This window comes from Sceloporus occidentalis, unplaced genomic scaffold (genome assembly GCF_023333645.1).
Source record: "Sceloporus occidentalis isolate IW3139 unplaced genomic scaffold, rSceOcc1.0.p SCAF_7, whole genome shotgun sequence".
Lineage (NCBI taxonomy): Eukaryota > Metazoa > Chordata > Lepidosauria > Squamata > Phrynosomatidae > Sceloporus > Sceloporus occidentalis.
This window is the reverse complement of record NW_028316987.1, coordinates 59,517,872-59,545,409: the sequence shown is the minus strand read 5'-3', so window position 1 is coordinate 59,545,409 and position 27,538 is coordinate 59,517,872. Positions and strand designations below refer to the sequence as shown.

At 37.7% G+C, this 27,538-nt stretch overlaps 1 protein-coding gene across 1 annotated transcript in view; it reads left to right on the top strand.

Moving 5' to 3' along the window:
• The window catches only part of DNAH11 (dynein axonemal heavy chain 11), a 176,720-nt gene that overhangs the window by 46,782 nt on the left and 102,400 nt on the right, over positions 1-27,538 (top strand). The window contains exons 24-40 of the mRNA XM_089533095.1: positions 113-235; positions 1,270-1,392; positions 1,827-2,051; positions 4,884-4,975; positions 7,082-7,208; positions 7,350-7,499; positions 9,810-10,043; positions 11,151-11,282; positions 13,287-13,447; positions 15,292-15,448; positions 16,541-16,686; positions 17,817-17,933; positions 21,356-21,494; positions 23,766-23,858; positions 24,130-24,324; positions 25,103-25,180; positions 26,858-26,990. Coding sequence (XP_089389221.1) covers positions 113-235; positions 1,270-1,392; positions 1,827-2,051; positions 4,884-4,975; positions 7,082-7,208; positions 7,350-7,499; positions 9,810-10,043; positions 11,151-11,282; positions 13,287-13,447; positions 15,292-15,448; positions 16,541-16,686; positions 17,817-17,933; positions 21,356-21,494; positions 23,766-23,858; positions 24,130-24,324; positions 25,103-25,180; positions 26,858-26,990 — 2,425 coding nt within the window. The remainder of the gene's footprint in view (positions 1-112; positions 236-1,269; positions 1,393-1,826; positions 2,052-4,883; positions 4,976-7,081; positions 7,209-7,349; positions 7,500-9,809; positions 10,044-11,150; positions 11,283-13,286; positions 13,448-15,291; positions 15,449-16,540; positions 16,687-17,816; positions 17,934-21,355; positions 21,495-23,765; positions 23,859-24,129; positions 24,325-25,102; positions 25,181-26,857; positions 26,991-27,538) is intronic.

The window sequence follows — 27,538 nt, the reverse complement described above, 5'->3', positions numbered from 1 at the left end:
CTAAATCTCAAATAATTTAAGACTAATGCCATTTTAAAAAAAATCAGTCCATTCTTTAGAAAAATTGAAAGCACACATCTTAAATCTGTTACTCTTTTGATACATTTTGCAGGTTCAGTTTTCACTAACTGACAATACAACCTTAGCAGACATGTTAGCATGGAAGCTGCATACAATGGAAGATGATGTCCAGAACATTGTTGATAAGGCAGTGAAAGAGCTTGGAACTGAAAAGGTTAGTTCATTTCTTTTCTCTTGGGAAGTTTCTAAAATCTTAAGAAATCTGAATTATGTCATCTTTTTTGTTTTTGTGACAGAAGTGATGCATTAGAATCTTTCCGTTTTTCTGTATTGTTTTGTTTCTGGCCTTAGCAGAGAATGCTTATGGATGCAAAGTTTATTCCAGTTTCCCATTCTTCCAGTTAATTTTTTGTCCATGATTTCTTTTACAAGTGTGCAAGGTTAAAAGACTGTAAAACACTGCAGAAGAATAGTCTTGATGTAATTGCATCTTTTTATGCTGAGTCTTACTAATGGGCTTTGTCCACTGATGTGAATGAGCAGTAATTGTGATTGGCCACAGGAACTGATTGACCACTGTGTGAACAGAATGTTGGATGAAACAGGTCTTTAGTCTGATCCAGCAAAGATCTGCCTGTGTTCTTATTTTATGATAAAAACTTCAAAATAAAGCAGATAGACTTTATGTATGGTTATGGCAGGATTATTTTTATATATCCATTTAGCAATGTTCATGTGCATATGTGCACTCTTGCCCATTTAAAAAAATCTGGGTAAGTATAACTAGGTTTAAGATTGCTTTTGTTCTTGTGTTTTATTGGAGCATACTTGCACATTGTTAATGTAGAGAAGGGTAAGGAAATGGAAATGAGTGAAAAGAAGTAGAACTTAAATTGGAACTGTAAATTCTTCATTCTCCAAGTGCAATGTGAATTCAAGAATTTTATCTTAATTAAACCACAGTTCAGGAGGTGTGGAGCACAGGGGAAGATATAAATCAAAGTTACCACATGGTGAAGTCCCACTTTTCCATTAGGCCCCATCAGATAAATTATGTAGATCTCTGTAAGGATTTCAGGTTCTTTGTCTGTGGCCTAATGAATAAATAAAATCAATCATAGCCAATGAGAAAGAGCATTTGTCTTTAAATAAATAATAATAGTACATCTTTTTCAGGACAGTTTACTGATCTAAATGATAATGTTTAGCTAAAAATGTTTCTAATAAGCATTCTGTTGTGTTAAATAGATTCTCATAGAAATCAGTCAAATATGGGCTACCATGGAATTTTCTTATGAAGAACATTACAGGACTGGCATTCCTCTGTTGAAAATGGATGAACAACTTTTTGAGATATTAGACAATAACCAAGTAAGAAGTTGTTTGCTGGTGTAAACAATATATGTGCTCATTGCTGAATTACTGATTTGTTTTTTAATTGAGCAAAACCTGTGACCCCATTTCCAGACATTGTATTTAAAGTGAATCTTAACTGTCCCAGATGTTAGTCTATAAAATTATATGTGTTCTTGATGGTATACATTTTAACAAAAATTCCTGTCTGTGTAGGAGTTAGCAAAATTACAGGTCCTTGGTCTCTCTCTTTTCCCCCATAGATAGTACAGAATCATTTAATAATATGCTGTCCATTTGTAAGGTTTGAAAATGTCTTTTGCTGTGATTTACTGTAATAATAGCTTGCAGAAGATTTTTGTAAAACTTCTGTAGCTGAGACTCCTGGGGCTGTTCAAGTAATTTTATTTATCCTTTACTTTTATTCCCTTCCCTCTATTTTGTTTTTCAAGGTTCAGCTGCAAATAATTCTGCAAAGTAAATATGTTGAATATTTCATTGAAGAAGTCTTAAGGTGGCAAAAAAAGCTAAATGTGGCAGACTCTGTCATTTTCATTTGGATGGAAGTGCAACGCACATGGTCTCATCTTGAAAGTATTTTCATTGGTTCAAATGACATCAGAGACCAGCTTCCTGAAGATTCAAAGAGCTTTGATGGCATTGATGCTGATTTTAAGGTTAAGTAATAATATCCCCAACCACAATCAAAATCTCCCATTCTATTTTTTTCTTTTTCCTTTCTTGTTAGAAAAATATTGGACCATCTTTTAATAAAGAAGTATTTTTATAAGACCTAGGACTTGCATCTGATGCACTTCTTAGTGCCCATGAAAGTTTGTGCCATAATAAATGTCTTATTCTTTAAGGTGATCCTGTACTATTTGATCTTTTTGCTAGAACTTTGTAGTATATTTTAAAGATAATAATGAAAAGGGCTATAGTAATCCATGTGAGATAAGTCTATCATGACAAAAGTATGACCCCCACCTCATCCCAGGTGCAAAATTGTGTGTTGGGGGGTGTACTGTGAAACTCTTGTGTGAACTCTTTTTCTGCAAAATGAACAGTTTAGGAATTAGTAAGAAACACTATGTGTTACAAGAGCCTTGACCAGGCACATTCTACCTATTGCCCAAAATACATAAACAAGGCAACCCTGGACAACCTATCATCTCAAGCAGTGGAACGCTTACAGTTGTTGCCTCTAGGTATATGGGCAATGTCCTTAAACCATATGCCACCAGTCCCCCAGCCATGTGAAGCCACTGACTTCCTGCAGAAAATATAGCCCATCCATGACCTCCCAGGGAACACTATTTTAGCTGCTATGGATGTGGACTCCCTGTATACCAACATCCCACACAAGAATGGACTACAAGCTATCAGGGATATCATTCCAGATGGAACTGTAACAGACCTAGCCTGGCACTGGGTTCTCATTCACAACTACTTCATCTTTGTGATAACATGTACTTTTAAGTAAATGGTACTTCCATGGGCACATACATGGCACCACAAAGTGTCAACATCTTCATGTCTGACCTATAACAACGCTTCATTAACTCCTGCAACTAAAAACTGCTCCCCTGCCTGAGGAACATTTATGATATCTTCATAATCTGGACTCATGAAGAGGACTCACGCAAGACATTCCACCTGAGTTTCAACAGCTTCCACCCTACCCTCAATCTTAGCCTGGAACTATCAACAAAATAAGTTCACCTTTTGGACCCCACTGTACAGTTACACAATGGACATCTAAGCACTACACTATATCACAAACCCAGTGACTCCTACACATACTTACATGCCTCCAGTTTCCACCATGAACACACCACCAGATCCATAGTATGCTGCCAAGCCGACCAATACAATCACATCTGTTCAGACCCACAAGACAGGGGCACCAATCTCACGGAATTACAAAAAGCATTCATCAAGCTACAATACCCACCACATGAAGTTAAAAAACAAGAACACAGAAGGCAAGACTTATACTGAGGTCTAATCTGTTACAGAAAAGTCTTGAGGACAGAAATTACAGAACCCCACTAGTGGTGACATATAGCTCCTGAGACCACGCAGACATATCATCAATGAACTACAACCTGTTTTGGACAATAATTCTACTCTCTCAGATTCTTGGCGGCAAGCTTTTATTCACCTACAGACAGCCTCCATAGTGCAGTGGCTTGTCTAAAGGAGGACACACTAGACAGATGTAGACATGGGTACAAAGCCTTGACACTAATGTCATCTGCCAACACATCTATCCAGGAAATGTCATCGCAGGACCTAATGACATCACCCACAATATTAGAGTGACTTTCACTTACTCTTCCTCTAATGTGATATAGGCCATACTATGTCAGCAATGCCCTACAGCACTCTACATTGGGTAAAGTATCATTCCTGTGCCAGATGATAAATGGACTGGTAACTGCAGAAGAGTAGAAAGTTGACCCGTCCTGTAAAAAAATAAATATGGCCAGGAAAGCCAAATGGAGAAATACATTTTTCCATATTTCTTAAGGGAGAAAAATCTATGCAATAACTCCTAAAGACATCTATTATCTGTTTGAAACATTCCTATGCCACTCTGTCTCCCAGTATATTGAATTTCTGTGTGCACTGAGAGCAAGTTATAAACATTGGTCTATAAAAAGTGGAAGAATGCTTTGGAGCAAATACCATTGCCACATCTGGTTTTAAATATAAAATTTTCTAAGTTTGTTTTAATTAAATAATTAAATTTATTTAATTAAATATTAAAAGTAATAAATGATAAAGGGTGACTTAGACTTGAGATATTACTTTAGTTGAAATTAATTTGCCACTGTAAGGTAACACTGTGCCACTGCTTGTTGGTTTGATATAATTTCCATTCACAAGAACTCTACACAGCTGTAAAAGTTCTAGATAACTGGTTATTGATAATTTTAATTTATTTATTTATTTATTTATTTTTATCCTGCCTTTCTCTCAAAGACTCAAGGTGGCTAACAACATATATAAAACACATTAAAACAACAATTAAAATCGTACAATTGAAATCGTAAAAAATATTTAAAAATACAAATATAAAATTTAAAACATACAAAGTGAAAAACAATAATCTAAAACCAAGCCCCTCATCCACCAATAAAACCAAGCCTGCAAGATTTTAAAAGGCCTGTTTAAATAAAAATGTCTTCGCCAGCCTAGTCTCCCATGGAAGGGAATTCCACAGGGCGAGAGCAGCCACTGAGACGGCTCTCTCTCATGTACTCAACAGGCAAGCCTGGGATGGTGGTGGGACCAAGAGAAAGCCTTCTCCTAAGGATCTTAGGGCTCTAGGTGATTCATATGGGGAGATACGGTCTCTCAAACAGTCTGGACGTAAGCCATGTAGGGCTTTATAGGTCATGACCAGCACTTTGAGTTTTGGAGTTAGAAATCCCACAGAACCTTTTTTTTTTTCCTTGTGAGCATTAAATATTGAAACTAATGTTTCTTCTTTGGTAATCCAGGAATTAATGAATGATTCTGCAAATACAAAAAATGTTTTAGAAGCAACAACCAAGCCGAAATTGTATGAAAAGCTTGAAGATTTGCAACAAAGGTAAAAATGAGCTAATTCTTTTATGTAGCATATTTAAATGTAGGGATGTAAACAGATTTCATACAGAAGCACACCAGAGCTGAAATGTAAAGTATACCCAGTATAGATATTCCAGTGTCCATGGGTTTAACTGACACAACACATTCATACATAGTTGGATCCCCACCACCACCACCAAGCCATTTGCAATATGGAAGGTGTTTCACCTTTTTGGAACGTTATAAATACTTCCAATCTGAGAATATGTTAATTATCACATTCTAACAATATAGATCCCCCAGCAGCTTGGGCTTGGGATGGAGGGATGGCGGGGATGCTTATGTAAGAGGAAAACCCATATAACCACTTTTGTCAATATGCACACAGACACACCTGAGATGGGATGTTGACTGGTGGGAGATGTTTATTCTAGACTAAAAGCTAGAGAACTGAGAAAAGAAGGGAAGGCTGACACAGATCTTTCAGGCTCTTTAGTTCTGGACAAGCAGCACTCTGAGCAAGTTGCAGGACAGTATTTAAAAATCTTCCCAGAGGCCATTCTGGGTCCTGATGAGGTGACCACAATCCTACTGCCCCACAGTAGACTTCATATTGTCTTTCTCTTTAAGGAATGGGATGGGAGGCCTGGTGGCACAGTGTTTAAATGCCAGTACTGCAGCCACAATGTGAGTTTGATCGTGAGGGGCTCCAAGGTCAGCCTTCCATCTTTTGTAGATTGGTAAAATAAGTACCCAGCTGTGGATGTTTGAATCCATGAGTAAAAAAAACCTCATGGATAAAGAGGACTGACTTTTACCTCTTCCTGATCCAGAATAAGTTAACAATTAAAACTACAGGAGCCCTATACATTCAGCCTAGCAACTCTAAACTTGTAACAGCTATATACTATGCAATCTCCATTGTGAATAGATTAAGCTATAGTGATCTTAATGGGACTTGGGTCTGAACAAGCTTTTCAGTTTCTCCTGTAAATTATTCTATGCTTAAGATTCTGTTGTAAATCATTCTGTGCTTATACAGTGCACCCGTGTTTTCGCGGGTGTGGCATATGCGGCTTTCAGCATATGCTGAAAGCCCACTAGAAAAGCCCCTCACACATCCTGGAAGAAGTAATGGGGCATCTGCCCATGGCACACACGCACTGCCGCACACCATGGGTGCAAGTCCCATTACTTCTAATGGGGCTCCAGCACATGAAAAATTTCCCCTTACGCGGAAGGATCCAGAACCAATTTTTATCATCCCCATCACACGTTTTTGCTCTTTCTATGGTGTAAGAATAAATAGCAAATAAATGTTGGGCAGGATTATGATTGAAAGACATGCTTTAAATTTCCTATGGATTAAATTTAAGTATTACAAGTACTAACATGACCAAAAACCAACAATGAAGATAGCTAAAAAAACAAAACAAAAAAAGCTAAATAAAGAAAGGTTATGCCTATTTGGGGTTGTGCATTTGACAACCCTTTTTCTTCATACCAGTCCAGCTGTGATTCTCCTTCAGTTATCAGCACTTTCAATTCACTTCAGTGGATCTGGCAAGTCTGCGTCCTTAACAAAAGTGAACATAGAAATGTCCCATCTACTGAAATGAACAAAGAAACCTACTCATGCAAGTACTGTCTGTATTCATTGGAGTGCACATGGAGCACATGGACTGGGGAATTAAGCTGCAATTCAAAGCTCTGCAATGACCAGTGAGTGTTGATGTAGGCAGGAATTACCCTGTTCATTTTCAGCACCGGTGAATGTCTAGTAGTAGTATCAAGTATCCAGAATATGTACTACACTTATTCCCAGTGGATTTGTATTATTTGATTTAATCAATCTTATTATGAAGGACAGTTAGACCAAGAGTAGCATTAATATTGTTGTACCAGAAGGAAGTAATCAAGGTTGCCATTCTATAAACACTTAATTGCATATAAATCCTGCTGGACTGAATGGGACAATGATAGACATGCAAGTCAACCATGCATAGGATTACAGTTTTAAGGAAAATGCAATGTAATAGCTAACTACTATATACTCAGTCTGTAGTGCAAAAATCTGAAATTCACTCTTACATGACAATGTTCCGAAGTGTTCATCCTTAATTTTCAGGCTCTCTCTTTGTGAAAAAGCTCTTGCTGAATACTTAGAAACCAAACGCTTAGCTTTTCCTCGGTTCTATTTCATTTCGTCTGCTGATCTGCTTGACATTCTCTCAAAAGGAGCACAGCCTAGACAGGTAAAATTTCTTGCAGTCATTTTAACAACATGATCTGTACAGAAATACGATAGCAGAAAGTGGTGGGAAAGGAGGTGATTAAAATCCAAGTAAACCTTCAGTGGCCAAGTTTCCTAATTGTGTGTTGCTTTTTGAATGCAGGTGACCTGTCATCTTATTAAACTTTTTGACAACACTGCTGATCTTAAATTTCAAGACGACAAAGAGCCATCCAGGAATATTGTACTAGGAATGTACAGCAAAGAAAAGGAGTATGTCCCATTCAGTGCAGAATTCAAGTGCAGTGGTCAGGTGTGTCAAATCATTAGTTTGCAAAACAATATAGAGAAATTTCCCCCCTGCATCTGGTAAAATTAGAAAAAGATTATGAAGTAAATTAGCATATCAGATAAATCATTCTGATGAGGGCCCCTCCATGACATTTAGATAATCTTTGAATAGTTCTTTAAAATCAAATAGCAGAAGAATTAGAAATGGTGTGCCTCTTCCCATTTTTAGAAATTAGACATGTAACCAGAAGGAAATGGCCTTCCTGCTGTAGACTATGGTATTAAATATTCTAATAAATAGATTGTTGTTATGCTACATAAGCATAAAAATGCATGCCATTAAAGATGTAATCAGTGACTCTTTGGGGTATTAATATATTTAACTGCACAATTGAACAGTTTTTCAACAAACATTTCAAGATACCCCCACTGCCATTCAAATTGCACAGTGAATACATGACCTTAAAACCATGTGGATAGAAAACATTAAAAGAAACACAGGCTCCTCAGGCCAATCTGGATATTATGATTATTTTCTGGAAAACAAACTACATTGTTCTGTAATTTGGGCCAACCGTGTAAGCTTCAGAAAGTCAACAGGGCGTAGTGGTCTGAGTGTTAGACTAGGACTCTGGCAGGCTAGTGTTCAAATTCTTAGTCATTTAAACACAGTGGATGACTTTGGGCAAGTTACACTCTCTCAGCCTTAGAGGAAGGCAATGGCAAACCCTCTGTGAATAAATCTTGCCAAGAAGACCCTATGATAGCATTGTCAAAAGTCAGAGCTGACTTGAAGACACATAACATAAATAATTTTCAGAACAATCTTTTTTAGCACTTACTGTGCATTATATACAGTACAGCATGCCCACACCATACTGGGCTTGCCATATGCGGATTTGAGGTTATGTGGATGGTGAGCCCTAATATGGTGAATGGGGTGTGCGCCGCGGTGATTGGAACGGATCCCCCGCGTAAGACATGGACACATTGTATCAAATATTTTATACAACACTGTATATTGTACCCCTTAACTCTTTAAGTATACTTGAGGATGCATCTGCACTACAGTTAATTAATGCAGTTTGATATCACTTTAACTGCCATAGCTCAATGCTATGGAATTCTGGGATTTGTAGTTTTGTGAGATATTTATCATTCTGTGCCAGACAACTCTAGTGCTACAACAAATTAAAAATCCCAGAATTCTATAGGATAGAACCATGACAGTTAAAGCAGTGTCAAACTATGTTAATTCTGCAGTGTGACAGCACCCTAAAATTTTGGGCTTGCCACATAAACTTAATGATAGGTCAAAAATCAAGAGACATGCTATGTTTAAACAGATCAGTCAACATGTAGTTGTGTTTAATTTGCATATAATTTGGGTTCAATATAGGTTACATGCTCTATGTGGGAAATGAAATACTGCAATATAAGGTGTCAGAATATGTATGTTATATTTGTTAATGTAGTTGCTTTTCAAGTAACAAGAATTACACATAAGTAGCAGAATCAGAATGATCCAAGTATCAATACTAAGGGAACTGTAGGGGGGAAAGGAGAGTTAGGGAACCCTCCAAGATGATATTGTCTTGGACAAGTCATTATTGGACAACAGCTATTATTCCTTTGCAGTGATGATGCTTGCTGAGGATGATGGGATTTTTAGTTCAAGAACATCTGGAGATACCCCACAGATTCCCTAATGCTATACCACAAGGCTGCTAATTATTGAGGTCAGGGTTCAAGAACTAATTAGTGCAGTGTGAGTGGATATGTTGGCTGGGGTATTCTGAGAGTTATAGTCCAAAACTATAACTTTCCTAAGCTTTGATCTCACCTATGTTATGAATTTAAATTAAAGGCTCTTGGGTATACTCCCTGGCCCACAAAGAGTTCTAGGGACAATATTTTTCTTAAGGTATGCAGGAGATTCCTGGCCTCATCACATAATTACAGTTCTCTAGTTCCTTTGGACAAGAGCCATGACACATAAACCAGCTTCAGGTTTTGTCACACCCTTGTTGACAGCAGTTATGTAGCAATCAGTCTTCATTTAACACTTAATCATCAGAGGTAATGCAGTAGTTGCAGTCTTTCCCTCTGTGGTTTGCCATTAATCTGAAAGTGAGGGAGAGAGGAGAAAGGGAATGTATAAACATAAGTCTCACTTGAGTGGTGTCAGCTATAGGTGTTGCATCTGAATTAACTTACTGGGTTGATTCCAGCTTGAGCTAGGTGAAATATAGGGGATAGGTTAGTTAACTCCAGTGAGCTAGATTAGTCTGGGTCCTAGTAGAATGTGTATTAATGTTTTTTATCTCAAAAGGTGGAGACCTGGTTGAAACACCTGGAAGAAATCATGCGTGAAACAGTGCGTCACCAAATCACAGAAGCTATCGCTGTCTATGAGGAGAAGCCCAGAGAACAATGGATCTTTGACTATGCCGCTCAAGTTGCACTCACTGGCTCTCAAATCTGGTGGACTACAGATGTGGGAATAGCATTCAACAGGCTAGAAGAAGGGTTTGAGACAGCCTTAAAGGATTATCATAAGAAACAGGTATACATTGTCTTCATTTAGCCTATCTGTAAAATTCTACGTTACCAACAGAATCAAGTGGCTGTCTTAGGTTTTCAGGCCTAATTTAAGATACTGGACATTTAAATCTATAGATGAGTTAGGTCTACATTATTTTGAAAGACCACCTACAACTGAATTAGCCTGCCCAAGCAGCTCTATTGCCTGGTCTGCTAGTGAAATAGTTTAGGCTGGCAGGTACTAGACACAGGGCTTTCTCAGTAGTAGCCACATACCTTTTGGAAGTCTTCTCTTGGAATCACTCTCTAGAGAGATACAAATGGCATCATTACTGTAGGTATTAAATAAAAAAGTGGGGAAAACTTAACATGTACTTCACTACTTTAGGTTTCGTGTGTGTGTGCATGCCAAGGTTACTTCTTTAAATGATTTGTTACAAAAGCACACACATTTTTTTCTTTTCACATAGAAAAATAATATGCCAAGGAATCTTGACATATGTCTTTGCAATGGTCTATGGCTAACAGCAGAAAAAAAAATTAGACTTTAGATATATGTCATGCTTCTCCCTGCCATGCTAGTTTTTGTATTTGTACAGAGCTTTGTTCATGGGGAAATATTTCAAGCTACAGTTCCTACTCCAGTTGTGGCACAGTGAAAGAAATCATTGTTACTCATCTTTTGCTATTCGGTAAACTGATATAACACATATGAAATAACCTTCTTAGAAGAGATTTAGCTAGCATGTTAAGCAACATCTGGTCAAAATGTATATATTTACTGATGACTTTATATGTGATTAAAGTGTTCTTTATGTCTTTTCATTTATGGTTTCAATGTTTTTTCATGTGCAAAAACCCACATATTGTTTACATAGTTTTGTATTAGAGCAAAGCCTAGTATCAGAGAAGTCACAGTGAAGTATAAATCTCTTTTGATTGCAATACCAATTCCTAGCATTGTATAAGTGAGTACATGTGCTACATGTTTTACATGAGAGTGAAAAACTGAAAGCCATTTGCATACAGCAAAAATGGAAGATCATGCCCTTCGTATAATAAACCAGCAATGGTTTATCAGTGATATTTATGGGTATGCAATAAATTACTTTCCATGTACCTTTTCCAGATTGCTCAGCTAAATGCTCTTATCTCTCTGTTGTTGGGAGAGCTGACATCAAGTGACAGACAAAAGATCATGACTATTTGCACAATAGATGTGCATGCAAGAGATGTGGTGGCAAAGCTTATTACTCAAAAGGTAAACTTAAAACACTATCTCATCTTCCATGCCAGGGCCCAATACTGCATCATACACATAGTAATTGGTTGTTTTATTCTTAAGACTGAGGCTGTAGTTCTGAATCTATCCTTAGAAGTTGAAATAAACCAGACTTTCATCTGAATAACTGATGTTAGGACCAGAAAATTAGCTATAATATATGCAATGTCTTAAGCCATTTTATTGAGGTTAGTTGACTGAGTTTGATTGGACCTACTGGCCTATTTTGGTGTATCTTAGTTGGCACTACATGCATGAACATCAGTGATCCTTGGACTCAGGTGCTGCCCTGCTCCTTCTGCAGGGTGGCTGGTAAAAGGAGATCAAAGGCATCCACTTAATTTAATTTAGACTTAGATTTGCCTGCCACATCTGAACTAGGAAAAACTTGGATAGTTCAAACCAGGATTTGTAAACAACTCAGGAATGCAAACTCCAGGTTGATCATGGGATGTCAGAACAAGTAATCATTTAACTAAAGGAGTTGCCAAAAGGTTGGACAGAATGTATAAATCTAATTTAAAAGCAGAAGCAAATGAATCTTATTTCCTCTTGCTAGGAAAGATGGAAGGCAGTTGTAAGAGAGGAAGGCCACATGCCAGATGATTAGATTCAATCAGGCAACCCATGTGCCTGGGCCTGCAGGACCTGAGCAAAGAGGCTGAGGACAAAGGGACTTGGAAATGTCTCATTTATAGGGTTGTCATGAGTCGAAGTTGACTTGAGAACAACTGACAACAAAAAACAAATTTTCTGTTTAGAGAAAGGCTGACCCTGGGCCTCAGGCAATATTCAGTCCCAAATTGATGAGAAGTGAGGAAGAGTGACCAATCAAAGCTGCTTTTTTGGCAAAGCATTTGTACCAGCTGCTTACATAACTGTCTTTGGGCAGTATGCAAGCAAACCTGAACCTACCCCCAAAACACTGACTTCCAAGTTCAAACCAAAGCTTTAAAGCATACCACCAAGCGCTTATCAAAAGAGAACTTTTTCCTGTCTCCAATAATAACACAGTATTAGCAACACAATTGTGGAATTATAGAAGAACTTTGTTGCCTATCAATTTCACATGTTACACCCCCATGCCAAATATTAGAAGCATATAAAAGTTATGCAGCAGACTTGGCATTAAACACTTTCAATGCAGATGGTACATACATACTCCCATTAGTATAAAAGAAGCATGTTATTCCACATACACTAACTGATGCTTTCTGGAAGACAGTCATTCTGTGAGAATTCTGTGAGAATTCCAAGACAAAAAGTGGTGAAATGAGAGCCCTAGATATGAAAATGTTTTAACTTGTATATAGACTTTTAAAAGTTAATTTGTTAAAACAAAAAGTTTTTAAAAATCAGAAACATGGCAGAGGATATGGACCTCCATTCCCTGGCAATTGCCCACCTCTGCCTTAAGTTGAGGCTGCTTTATAAGCCAAGTAAATACAAGATCCCTATATATTCATAGCACAGATATTTTAGAGGCAGTCCATGTATTACAGTGATAATCAAATAGGAATGGGGGAACAGGGTAAAATAAGACATCAAAGATATAATTGTTTAGTGGTGCCCAGGGGATGTTGTTTAAAAATGAAATAAAAGAGTCTGAGGGAAAAAATGAAATTATGCTGGAAGGCACACATAAAATTGAGTCATATCAAATCCTTGGAGTTTATTTTTTGTAAAGAAGAGAGAGATCTTGGCAGAAGAACTTGTAATTTCTGTTTCAGCAAAAGCCTCATTAAAAAAAAAAAGATCTAACATTACATTTGCTCCTGTATGGTACAGAGATGCCCAAGTGTAAGTCTAATCCCTTATAATTGCCAGTGTCAGGATTATTAATTGTGAAAGACTGAGAATGAGGTATGAAAGATAGTGATGACAGTCAAGACATTTTGACATGTCTAGATTCTTTCATCTCTTAACAGCGTCTACATGTATAACAGTTATGAAATGATGGTGGTGTGGTGTTGTTGTTTTCAGATCACCAATTCCCAGGCTTTTGCTTGGCTGTCACAGCTACGCCATAGATGGGATTTGGCCCAGAAACACTGCTTTGCCAATATATGTGATGCTCAGTTCCAGTACTACTATGAGTACTTAGGAAATACCCCTCGGCTAGTTATTACACCTCTGACTGATAGGTAATGTCTGTTTGGTTAATAGTAGGTTATCTCTGCTTGAACTATCTTGTCAAATGCAAAGTTAAAGGATTGTATCATCTCTATTGTGGGAAATTCTTAATATTGCAATTAAGATCATTTTTACTGAGTAATAAAATTATAAGTAAAATATTTGTAAGGAGATACAATATATGCATGTGTGCTCTTCAGAATTTTTTACTTTGTTATTTTACAACAGATGGGCAAGCCATTGCATGCCAAGACTTTTTAAAATACCCACCCATATACCACTTATCCCTTCTGGAAGTTTCTGGTAGTTTTGATTTTGACAGATCAGATGGAGCACAAACATACCCACCCCACAACACCAAAGATGAAATCAAAGTTCTCTCATTTTCTTGCTGCATTTTTCCTGCCACTTTCAGGGTTAGCTCAATCTATAGTGGTTACTGGGGATACAAAAGGGTTCCCATTGCAAGAGTGGCCAGCTGTATTTACCTCTGGGTATTCAAACTAAAATATAGAGTTTGAAGGGAATAAATGAACTAATTCTATGTAAGCAGCAGGCCTAAGATGGATTTCCATTTTCTCTTGAGAAAAGTTTTCATCTCTAGAAACTGTATTGTATTACAGTTTTGTTAAATAAATAGTTTAGTATTGGGGCAAATTGAGTCTTTCAAAATAATATTCTATATAAGCAGCAGTAGGGAAGACTTATTGTGCAACCCTGAGTGCTGAATCTACTCAAAAGCAAGCCTCTCTGTGTAGTGGAGCATGCCTCCAGGAAAGTGGATTTAACCTGGAAAACCCTACTGTGAGTTCAAAGTTAGTATGCTGTGCAGGTAGATTGGAAACCAGAGCAAGGTATGTATGGCTACAGGACAGAGTATAAATTTAATAACTGAAATGAAATCTTTCAGTGGAAGAAGAAACAAACAAATACCTTTCCCAGGAATTTATTTATTTATTTAAATATTTATATCTTGTCCTTTATTATGCGATTTATGGGCAGTGTAGGGAGAAAAAAAAACCAATCCCAAATTAAAAGAACAGAATAGCTAAAATAGGATAAAACTATATTAAATACAACAGGTTAAAATAGGTTTAAAAGCTACAATATTTTAAAACCACATACGTGTATGAGTAAAGTAGTTTAAGCCTTAAAAGCTTTAATAAAAAGCCTTACCTTCACTTGGCATCAAAAGGCAACAAACATTGGCACCAACTGGACTTCCAAGGGGAAAACATTGTGATGCAACAACTGAGAAGGTCCTTTTTCATGTCCTCCCACACCTTAGGGGGGAATACAATTAGTGCCCCCATTGTAGATACACAGAGGAGGACCTCTCTTGAAGAACCCAGCCCTTCTGGAGATATATACTGTATTGCAAGAAGCACTCCTTCAGGTATTGAGGCCCCAAACTGATGATCCTCTATATGTGCTGGCCTCACTCCACTTATAAGAATGTGCTCAATCCCTTCCATGATTGCTAAGAGCTTCTTACTTGCCTTGTAGTTAGGGTTGCCATAATTCTCTACTAAAAACTGAGACAAAATGTAGGACAAAATTTAGACCAAAATATAGGACAATTGTAGGATAAAATTTAGTAACATTAAACAAGGGATAATAATGAATTTGGCCTTAACACATCTCTAGGTTCAGTGGCAAGTTAACAATTATGCAAGTCACATCAATTCAGTGGGTCTACTGTCGCTGGGACTAACAAGTTAGTTTAGGCTATAATAAAAGCTTATTGTAAGTCTCTCAGCTGTAAAGCTGTGGTTTATTTTTGTGGTTTTGTAATGTCAGTCATAACAGAGACATTGTGATTATATTGTAGTAACTGTGCTTTTCATCACGTAAGGTGCTACATTACTCTTACCCAGTCTCTTCACCTAACAATGAGTGGCGCACCTGCGGGCCCAGCTGGGACAGGCAAAACAGAGACCACCAAGGATCTGGGCCATGCACTTGGGATGATGGTCTATGTTTTCAACTGTTCTGAGCAGATGGATTACAAGGTACTATACTTATTTTCAAGCAGGCTTTCTGTGTAGAAGACTGTGCATTATGAGAGTGATGGAATGTTTTGTTCCAGTCAAAAAGAGGCACATTGGGATAGGGAAAGATTGATCAGGCTTCCTTTAATGACTTATTATTTTTAATTGACCTTTAAAATAACTAAATAAAAGTGGAGGTTAGAAAAAATGAATGAACCAACATTCATCTGTATTCCAAAGAGACACTATATCATGCTGGTTCGTTGACAACAACTAGGAGTAGACCTTCAGCCTGTGAACCTCTTGAATGGGGCTCCAAATTAGACATTCTATACTTTGATCCATATAATTCTTTATTATCATTATTATTGTTATTACTAACAACTGACAAATGAGATTGTTTCCATTTGCACAGTTCAGTGTTGTCCACGGTTTCTTTTACATACTAGACAGAACCCTGCAACTTCACATAGGAAGATAGTACAGTGCGCCCGCACCATACGCGGCCTTGAGCATACGCGCTTAAGCCGTGGCGCGCGCGCGGGGCGGAAGGGGCGGTGCGTCCCGTTCAATTGAATGGGCGCGCACACCTGCCACGCCGCCGCGCACGAGCCCCATTGTTTCCAATGGGGCTCGAGCATAGGCAGAATTCACCTTACGCGGAGGGATCCGGAACGGATCCCCCACGTAAGGCGAGGACGCACTGTACCATATTGTGGTTTGTGTTTGTCTGTCTCCTGCATAAATAAATACACATTACAGGGGCGAAACAGATGAGACAAAAGGAGCGGCCAGAGGATGCTCCTGCCCCGATCACCACGGGAACACCGCAGGACTGTGGCAACCAGACGCTGTGGTCCTAAAGGCGGCCACTGGTGCAGTCCTGAACAGACTGCGAAAAGGAGCACTAAGAAACAGCTCCTTTTGTGGCTGGGTTTAGGCCACGTTAGGCAGCCCCGCAGCTGCCTCTGTGTGATCATGGGATGTGCATCATATGAATGCCCCATCTGTGGATCAGCCTGATGGCGGCCCTTTTCGGCCATCTGTTTGAGGCCACAAGGAAAAAGCTTTGAAATCTACAAACTAAATTCTTATTCTATTCTTTTTTAATAGTCCATAGGAAATATCTATAAAGGTTTGGTCCAAACAGGTGCTTGGGGGTGTTTTGATGAATTCAACCGAATTTCAGTAGAAGTTCTGTCAGTTGTGGCTGTACAAGTAAAGACTATCCACGATGCCATAAGAAATAAGAAAAAGCAGTGAGTATTAGTACCCTTTTCCTCAAATGTTGTTTGAGACATAAAACAAAATTGGAATAGCATAAAAGGTATCAATATACCATCACCTGTTTTGCTTCTCTATTAATTCTGTGTACACTGCTGGGGCAGCCCAAGATGCAATGTTGCCTAAGTCTCAGCTTCCCCAAGCTCTTCATATGGAAGCTGAGTATAGTTATAACTGCATCTTACAACAGCATCCTGCACCTGAGAGCAGTGAGCGACCTCAGGGCACGGGATCTAGCTGTATAATACATATAGTTTTGTCCTCCAGCATCTCACTTCCTCCAACATCTCTTGCTTGAGGCAGCTGCCTCACTCTACCTAATAGTAGGGCCAGCCTTCTGTGTATGTACTGCAACATCATTTGTTGTAATATCTAAAAACAAACAAACCTGTAAACATTTATAAAAATACAATACAATTTGACTTTAAAGTACATAAAATATCAACATGTATTAGTAACCAGGAGCTTCTCCAAAACTGGTTATAAAATAAAATTATATTCCTGCTGGAATAAGAGTAAGCGCAAGACATGTTTTTCACTGCCCCTTCTCTGTCTCCCCAGCTGGGCATTTGGGGGTTCATGGATATAAGGCTCGGAGGTGTTACATGCTTGCCTTCCTCTTTCTCCAGAGATTCCTCCCAATAACTGAGCCTTTTGATATTGTATTTGAAGTTTTTTAATATAAAAAAATTGCTGATAATGGTAAGAGGTTTGGACTTCCTTTGGGAAGGGCAAGTGGTAGCATAAATGAAGTTGAATGGAATGAAATTGTATGGATTTCTTTAACTGCCTGTCCAATAAAGTTTTAGACTTCCCCAACTTCTGAACATTAGTGCCCTCCTCTCATGACATAGGATTTGAGAGCCCCCTCCTTCTCAAATGTTTGGCATGCCAGAGGGGTCTGGGACACTGGACAGCTCTTTGAGAAACGAAAAATTCCCAAACCACCTTGAGTGTAATGGAACTAGTTGTAGTCCTTTGCATCTCAGCATTCTGCTTTATCACATATATTATTTTTGAAAGAAATATTTGATTGGAAGAGAACTACTTAAACCTAAACAGACTGAGTTAATGTTTTTTTCTTTATTTGGCATCATGGATGCAGATTTTTATTCCTTGGAGAAAATATTACCTTGGAGGCATCTGTTGGAATATTTATTACTATGAACCCCGGGTATGCTGGTCGGACAGAATTACCTGAAAATCTTAAAGCTCTTTTCAGGCAAGTATGAATTAGAACACTTATGCCACCTAATGTCAGTTGTGTGGGTAGCACTAGAGAGCAATTCAGCTTTTGAAATGCTGATTCTGTGAGACCATTCACCATTGTTAGAGTTCTGGTCGTTAATACAGATATTTTTAATGTGCTTTGTTTTTTTAAAAAACAGTCATGTTTTATAAATATATAGTAAAAGAGTTTACTACTTTTGAAGTTCTTGTCATAATAACAAAATAAGACATGTTACTTAATTAGGATGAAAGGCTAACCATTTCCCCCTGGAGTGAAAATGAAAACCTAAAACTATTTACCTGAATTTTGTTGAAGCATGAACAATGTTTCCTGTTAACTTCCAGTAAAATGAGCCTCCAGCTAATCCATCATGTTTTAATAAAAATGAATCTTGATGCAGTTGTGCGCATGACTGCATTTTTGAAAAGGAAATAATTGTTCAGAAACTTCATGTTTCACACACCCAGTACACTTCTCTCCTATGTTCTTTGGAATTATTAATTTAGAGATATGTAAATCATACTGAATGATATTGTATTTCCCATTGTAATGTAATAGCCACGTGTGGCTGCTTTCATAGGCATGGGAAAGACCACCCCAAAAGGGTGGCCTGCCGGTGGCCTAATTCCCTTCAGAGGGAAACCACAGTCACCAAACTGTGCGGCTTCCCTCCGGAGGAAAAAGAACCCAGAAAAACCAGTTTCTTTTTTGCGATGCGCTGCGCTGTGTGGATGCCATGTGGTGCTTACGTCACAATGGTGGCACCCGTGTACACAGGATGCTGCCATTGTTATGCCACTGCACCATGCTAGGGTTTGGGACTGTGTGGTTGCCACATGGACCCTAACCCTAAAATCAGCTGGAGTATAGTGCATTTGGGTGGTCTGTACCACGCCACAGTTACATTCAGTCCTCTCCTTGGAAAAGCCTGGTATTATAAAACTGGCCTACAGTTTCTGACATTAATTATATTGATGTCCATGTGATCTCTTTCGGCCCATATGGATTTCTTATCTGGGAAATTTCAAGAATTTTGAAGAAGTATAACTACCATGCTGTCCATAAAGTAAAAATAGGGAGCATTTTACTGGGAACAATTGCTTGCTTTTTTAAAAATATAGTACTGTATACCTGCAAAGAAAAAAAGTAATGCAACCATAGAAAATATGTGGCAAAATGAAAGTGCATATGCCCACCAATTGTTAAGAAGTTGCAAAATGGAAATCAATAGAATGGTAATCAACTTATAACTGGTGGATAATCCCTAGTTTTTTAGAAACTACAAATAACTTCAAGCAAATGTAATTGAATTACTGTGTTGCTGCTATTATGTGCCTTTACATTGACTTCAGTTTATCCTGACCCTACCGAAGGGTTTTCTTGGCAAATTTTATTCGGAGGAAGTTTGCCACTGTCTTATTATTATGAGAGTGTAACTTGGCCAAGGTTGCCTACTGGATTTTCATGGCTATGGATTAGAAACTTGATCTCCCACAATCCTAGCCCAATAGTCGAAACATTTTCAATCAAAATAGAGTTAGAGTTACTTTGGCCTAATTCTAAATATAACTAAATAAAATATTAATTAAAAAAAAATCTCTGAACTCCAGAGTCAAAGTCCAACATTCATACCACATTGGTTCTTCTAAGAATAGTGTATGCAACATAAATTGATTACTTATTAAATTCCATTTAGTCCAGGTGGAAAGTCATATAGAAGTGCTTTATTTTGACATCAATGATAGGTGCTTACTCAAAGAATTAGTTATACATGTATGTATTCTTTTAGAAAAACAGTAGAAATTGTGTTATTTTTCTCTTTTGCTTCTATGAACACGAAAAACAACATGGAAGCTTGCCTGTTGAATAGCAGCATCCTATATTTATTTATGTGGTCTGTGTCTTAGGGATCTGTGGAATCCAACTTCAGCTGTATTTTTTGAAACAACAGGAGCATAAAATGCTAATAATGGGCAATGAGTGATTATCCATCTTTTTTTTTCCTGAAAGAACATCCTTGGGGTTATTCAGACTACCTTTTGTACTGAATTGTAACCCAGATTAAAAGTGGGAAGTTCCCATTGGCACCAGTTTAAACACATCAGGATCAGGGTCTTGCCCACCAGATGCAGGGCAAATCCCCCTTAGAGCGGATTTTCTGAAAATGGTTTATTACCTGTTAGTTTTTGGAAAACCCGTTTCTTCCCTGCTGCCGGCAATGTGAACTTGGCCCTGGTCATGATTGGGTCAAGTTCAGGGGAGGGATTTAGGTCAGAGGGTGGGCAGTCAGCAGAACATGCCTCTCCTCTCGCACTGGTCGCTTTGCATGCGGCATTTTTTAAAATTATTTTTGTGTGTGTGGGTGACAGAATATGCGAATGCTTGTGCTACAGATGTTTCCCTTTTAAATTTGGCAAATTGATACAATCTGTGAATGCTTTTGCTACATATGTGTATGTAAGGAGAGATGGCATTCTGGGATCGCAATCGGAGGGAAAGCAAAGAAAGAGGATGCAGAGATGGCATTCTGAGGTGGCCTCCCCTGCAAGTGGCATGTGTTGTTGTTATTATTATTATTATTATTATTATTGTGACAGATTATGTGAATGCTTTGGGCTGGAAGGGAAGGGAAGAGGCTGGAATCTGGTGGGGGGAGGCAAGGGCTTTGGAGGTGGCATTGGGCTTGAAGGGAAGGGAAGAGGTTCCAAAGAGGAGGAAATGCTGGGCTGAAAGCGAAGGGGAAGCTAGAGGCTGACATTCAGAGGGAAGGCTGTGGAAACCCATGAGGTGACTTTGGGGGAGTCACACTCTCTCAGCCTCAGGGTAAAGGTAATGGCAAATCTCCTCGGAACCAATCTTGCCAAGAAAACCCCAGGATGGGGTCATTTTAGGGTTGCCATAATCTGTAATGAACCAAATACCCACAACACACACCTGGAGGTTTTTGAATTTGACAAGTTGACAGAATATGCGAACACTGCCACCAGTTTTTTTTAAAAAGGAGGGGGGAAAGCACCTATTTCATTGGCCAATGGTTGTAGTATATGTCACCTTTGACGAAAGCAGAAATGAATTTGATTGGCAACAAAGGAGGCTCCATTTTAAAGCGGTACTGCAAATGTGAACTTCAGAGGGGCAAATTGCATCGATCAAGGTAAAGGGTAGTGAGAACTTCTACCCGGGCTATTCTGTATGGGGGCAACCGGATCTGCCCATTTCTATCCAGAGCAAATGGGCTAGTGAGAATGTGGCCCTTGTTAGTGCTGAATGCCACATTCAATTGTGACTCTCCTAAATTTTGCAAAAATATTAATAGACATCACTCTCTTGATTTCAGGGGAATTGGGTGTCTAAGGCTCATTATGGTGAAATTATGACTTCTGCCTCTGGTTTTCTTCTTTTTTTTTTTTAAGACCCTGTGCAATGGTTGTCCCTGACATTGAACTAATCTGTGAAATTATGTTGGTTGCTGAGGGATTTATTGATGCACGCTTGTTAGCCAGGAAGTTTATTACCTTGTATACTCTCTGTGGAGAACTTCTCTCCAAACAGGTAAGAGAGTTCTTTTGGACCTTGGGGCTTCACCAATGCTAATAAAATGATGTTGGGCTGCAATGTCAATTTTATAATAAAACCAAGAATGATTTTAGAGTCCTTTTGAAAGCAAATAATTTATTCTGGCTCTTTTATAATACCTGGGGGGGGGGGGGGGGAGTAGTCATTCTCTGTAATATAACAGATTTACCAGATGGGACCCTGGTAAATTCTTCATACACCTTCTGTATTTCTAGTAAAAGTACATTTAAGTTTGATATTAAAATACTTAAAGCATTTTTAAACAACAAAATTACTTTGGCCTAACAACTCTCTCTCAAAATCCAACCAGGTACAGAATTGGTCTGTGGACCATTTTGGTCTGAAGGCAGGATGTAATGCAGCCTTTAAAAAAAAACTTGGAGAAGCCCTTGAAATAATTTTAGGTCTTAGGAAATCCCTGCATACAAATTATTATATCAACAGCCCAAAAAAATGGTTTGTTTTTTTTTATAATCACAATTTCTTCCTAAAACCTAGTAACTTATCACAGAAACCTAGGGTTCCAGGGCATCCTGTTTGAGAAACCCTGACTTAATATGACTGACTGGTACAATTTACCTCCTGCTTAAGCCACAAATGAGAAGATGTGGGTCTTTCCCTCTGAAAATCTGGGGAGAGAAGGGTACTTTCTCACAACTCTAGTTATTTCTAAACACACTTAGGTTCATTCTAGCTAAAACTAACCCGTAGGGTGTCTGTCACAGTGTTCAATGCTGGAAAGAAACTTTCAGATGTTGTCATTTTCATATTTGTTGAATGTTACTTTATTTTAGCCTTAGTCAATTTATTTTTACCTCACTTGGAAACAATTAAATCTCTGTTACTATTTTTCTTCTGTATTATATTGTTTGTCTAGTTCAGAATTCAATAACTAGCCTATATACAATATACTTTCCCGAACATATAGCATGATCAAATATTTTATATTCTAACCTTTAATATGATTATTTGGAATGAGTGTTGACTGATTTTTAGTGAAAAATTTAGATTCCAAGTAAATAATTCCATATCCTATGTCAGAAAACAGTCTTCTCTTTGAAGGCCTTATCAAAAGGTGCACTTAGACTGGTACAAGTCGTAAGAAAGGATTATAAATGACCTGTGTTTATTTGGTCATTTATGCCTACCACTTTGAATGTTTGCCTGAGAAAGAAAGTTCAAGGTATAGTCACTGGCCCACAGTCACAATGTCTGCTTCAAAGACAAGAGATGAAAGTGTCATTGGTATACTTGGTATGATTTGAGATCAGTAGCTGGGCCCTTTGTGAATCTGAAAGCAAAACATAATGAAGGTCCTGCAGGAGCGGGTAGCAAGAAAAATTCAAACACCGGAGCTGGGAAGGGTGTACAGTATTTTGTTAAATCTATTCTGTAAGCACTTCCGTTCCCATAAAAGGAGAAAGATGGAATATAAATTAAATTAAATAAACCAAGAAATTCTGAAACATGAAGTTGCCACTGTGGAAAATAAAGAAAATATAGAGGGATTTGTAATGCCTGACAAGTTGTCAATGAACTTACTGGTTATGCAAGAAATTGCAAGTTGGCCTGGAAATGTTTATATTAGGAAGGTTAAGGGTAAAGTCTCAAGGGTAAGAATAAAACAACATCAAGAGATCAGAACTTATGTTTGATTAGACCTGTAACAATCTTAGTAAAGTAAGGTTCTGTGTAAGGTAAAGTTCAAATGTGCATAAATAATACTGAATTTTCTTCTTTTTTTCTGGACTTATTTCAGTGTATATTTACAGAGGCCATATGCAGTGTGTGTGTGTGTGTGTGTGTGTGTGTGTGTATTCTTCAATTGCAAGTGAACCCAATTCAGTCATCTTGGTTTTCCCCCTAAATCTCCCCATGTGCTGTTCTGATTTGCCAGCAGATTTCTGTTCAAACTCATTCGATACTTGTTAGCATTTTAACATTTATTCTGAATGAAAAGTGAACTTCAGTTTTGAATTACACTGCTATATCTGGTTAGTCAATTAACAACATGAATAATATCAACAACTGGATGAATAGTTTTGAAGACATCCTTGCGTAGATATTCTCCTGCTTTAGAGCTTGACTTACCTTATCCTTATCATGGAAAGTTTCACATCTATAGCATCACCTATGAAAAAGAACAAAATAAAATTGATTTACAAATCATAAAAGGATACAGGATCTAGAGAAACTTAACAGTTTTGTAAATTATAATTTAAAATTTTGTTTCTAATTTCACTATAGGATCACTATGATTGGGGTCTTCGTGCGGTTAAGTCTGTCTTGGTAGTTGCAGGTTCCCTGAAGCGAGGAGACAAGACAAGACCTGAAGATCAGGTATGCATGGTAATATTGATCAGTGGTTCATAAATATGTTTTTAATGTCTCCAGTTTAGTTATAATACTAGAAATGGATCTGTTCAAATAGGTGTATATTTTTGCTCATTATTCATGCTTTTGTATTGTTTTTTTTAAAAATAAAGTTTAAATGTTTGTGAGCTTTGCATAGAATTATATACTTCTCTGCTACTTTTTTTAAAAGCATCCAGGAACAGTTGGTTAAAAAGCTCTTGCTATTATGATAATGTGGTTTACTGTCCTTTTCCAGGTACTTATGCGAGCCTTGAGGGACTTCAACTTGCCTAAGATAGTGACAGACGATGTCCCTATTTTCATGGGTTTGATCAGTGACCTGTTTCCAACTCTGGATGTTCCAAGGAAGAGGGACCTGCAGTTTGAACAGATGGTTAAACAATCTACCCTGGAGCTTCACTTGCAGCCCGAAGAGAGCTTTATTCTCAAAGTAAAACAATCCATTGCATTTAATTACACCCCTTAAGCATTTCAATCAAAATAACTGCAGACAGATGGAACTGGATGTGAAGGTTATTCTTACATAATATATTCCAGTATCCTATTGAGTCTTGAAAGTGTAGGCAATCCAGTAACAGTCCTATGAGTGTGCAGACCAGGTTTTTTTTTTATAAACAAAGGTCCATATTTCAGTAAAAACATGTAGCAGATATTGCTCCACTCCACTCTCCAAAATCAGAGTGGTATTGCCAGTCTTTTGCTTCACTAAGAATTTTATACATAGCTTCTACAAACAAATATCTCTAAGGAAGATTTAGCAAGATAATTCAAATGAAAGTTTGAAATTGATTCATTCTCCAGATGCACTCTTTTTAGTATTTGAATTACCTTGCCCCTTTAGGTTTTCTTCAGGTTCATTCCCTGAAAGGGAATTGTATTTTTAAAAGTTGCATAAGATAGTTTAACCACTTTGCCAGCTAATACTGGAGAAGTGTATGCAGCCCACTTAGCAAGAAAGAATGGTGATTTTTTCCCCTTTCATTTCTTGAGATTCATTCATTTTATTCAAGCCTTCATGTAGGAGCTGTGCAAGAATAATGTGTCTTCTTCAAGTTACGCAATTTGAAGTTACTTAGGGATAGCAGTGCATTAGTTTTTGATCCAAAGGAGCAGGGGACACTGCTTTGTAGGAAGTAATTAGTGTCTTAATGTCAATAAGAGGACAAAGAAAACAAAATCACTACCTGTGTGTTAATTCTGTTTGGCAGGTTGTTCAGCTTCAGGAACTGCTAGCAGTGCGACACTCTGTCTTTGTAGTGGGAAATGCAGGCACAGGGAAGAGCCAGGTATGACATGTTTACTTTTAGCAATTATTTCAAGAGGTATTTTATGTTGGAAAAAATATCTTCCATGCAATCTGGCATAATACCACAAATTTCATTCCAGCCAAACCCATAATCTCTGGTAAAAAGTGGAACCCTCAACTATTTCCTAGCTAGTTATGACAACTATTTCCTAGCTAGTTGGGTGCAGGTTATTTGAAGGACCGTATCTCCCTTTACAAGCCCACAAGAGCACTGAAATAATCAGGAGAGGCCCTTTTCTCTGTCCCACCACCCCTTCAGGCTAGTTTGGTGGCAACAAGAGAGGCAACAAGAGTGGCTACTCCCAGACTCTGGAACTTCCAACCTAGAGAAGCCAGGTTATCCCCATCCCAGGTCTCCTTTTGGCAGCAGGTAAAAACATTCTTATGCTGCCAGGCTTTCTTGAACTGATAAGGACTTTGAATGCTATGTAACATATTGTATAGAGTTTTCTATACATTTTAAATTTTAATGTGTACTGTTTTGACTTTTTAAAATGGTTTAAATTGTTTTTTAAACTTTGTTCCTACCTTTTAATGTTTTGTATTGTTTTTAACTTGTACTGTTTTACATTTTGTTTGCTACCTTGAGTCCCTATATTGGGAGAAAGGCAAAACATAAATAAAATAAAATATTGGGACCCTGCCCAGAGGTTCATATAAACTTCTTGATTAGAAAAGGAATCATTCCAACTTACTCTGGCCATCAAAACACACAGGGTATACAAAATGCAACCATGGTCGGGGGGGGGGGGAATGTTAAGGATATGGTGCAACTTCTTTTTATACTGAAAAGAGAATCTCAGTTGAAGCAGTCTAGCACACCCTAAATTCTGAGATCTTTGTGATTATGTTCAGAAATAATGCTTTCTGTGGGTCAAAGTACATACTATGTTAAACACATAGTGTGCAGCTAGAGATCTCTTTTTACTGTCAAATAAGTGTATGCAGTCCAGTGTGGATTGGTGCTGGCATAAGTAGGGGAGGTTTAAACTTCCTATGTTCTGGTTTTTGTCTGCCACCCCCTGTTCTAGTTTTTTAAAAGGAAAATAATACATTGATACTGATAGAAGCTTTGGATTTTTTAAAATTGTATTTTGCTACACAATATGTTTTAATGTAATGTACAGTTTGACCTTTTTTAAAAAAATCCTATTATTCCTACTTCACCTGTAAGGCTAAAGAAATTTCAAACATTTTAGGTAAGCATAATATATGATAGAAACTTTGTACACTATATTCACCCTCTCTTCTTCTGTCTGAAATTTTTGATTTAAAAAACAGTTCTTGCAAATTTTTAAAGCACCACAAACAATGAAATAATTATTGTGGAATCTTAATCTGCACATATAGAAAACATAAAGAGTATAACATTAGGACTCAAGATTCAGAGGTAATGTTTTAGATTTGTGAGATGCAATTGTAATGCAAGAGTCTGCTGAACACAGGTTGCAGAACTAAGTGCTTCTCAAAGATCTTCAAAAGTGACCACTGGAGCAGACAGCCTCTCTCACACACAAAAAAGCTCTGTAATCCTACACTTTAGGTAAAGTTTCCACAAAGAAGTGTTTACATTAAAATTGGCACTTTCCCAAGAGGCCAAGTATGCAACCTGATCCTTAACAAGAAGGTCTCCCTTCTCCCTTTGTTTGTTCATCAGATTATGAAAACACTGAACAAGACTTATGTGAACATGAAACAGAAGCCTGTATGGAATGACTTGAATCCCAAAGCTGTGACTACTGATGAACTCTTTGGTTTTATACATCATGCTACCCGAGAATGGAAAGATGGCAAGTGGATGATGTATTTATATTCTTTACAATGTCAAACATAATCTCCATACTGACACTGCTCTCTAGGGTAGATACTAATTCTGTTAAAATACTCATAGCCTATCTACATTCACAGATAAATGACATGACACAGACTTGCTGTACCATTTCATTCTGCATTTGAGTCTTATGTCCAAGTACTTGCCCTGGTTTTTAAAAACTGGACGTATAATTGCAGCAAAAAAAGTTAATCTAATCCTCCTTCCTTACATTATATTTTTCTCTGTCCAAGCAGTTTTTATTTCCTCTTCAGCTTGCAATAGAAACCAAACACTATTTAAAAATATCCAGAATAATATTTTTAGTTATTATTTGCAATCATTTAGTTGTTATTTGCCATAGGACTTTGATAATTGACAGTCCTATGAATGAGCAATTTTAAAAAGCAAGACCTATGGTCTTGCAAACTCAGGGTCATGGCTTCTTGATTGAGTGTCCATCTGTGATGCAGGTCCTTTCTTACTTATTTCCACTTTTATGTAATATTTTCCATTGAATACTGTTGT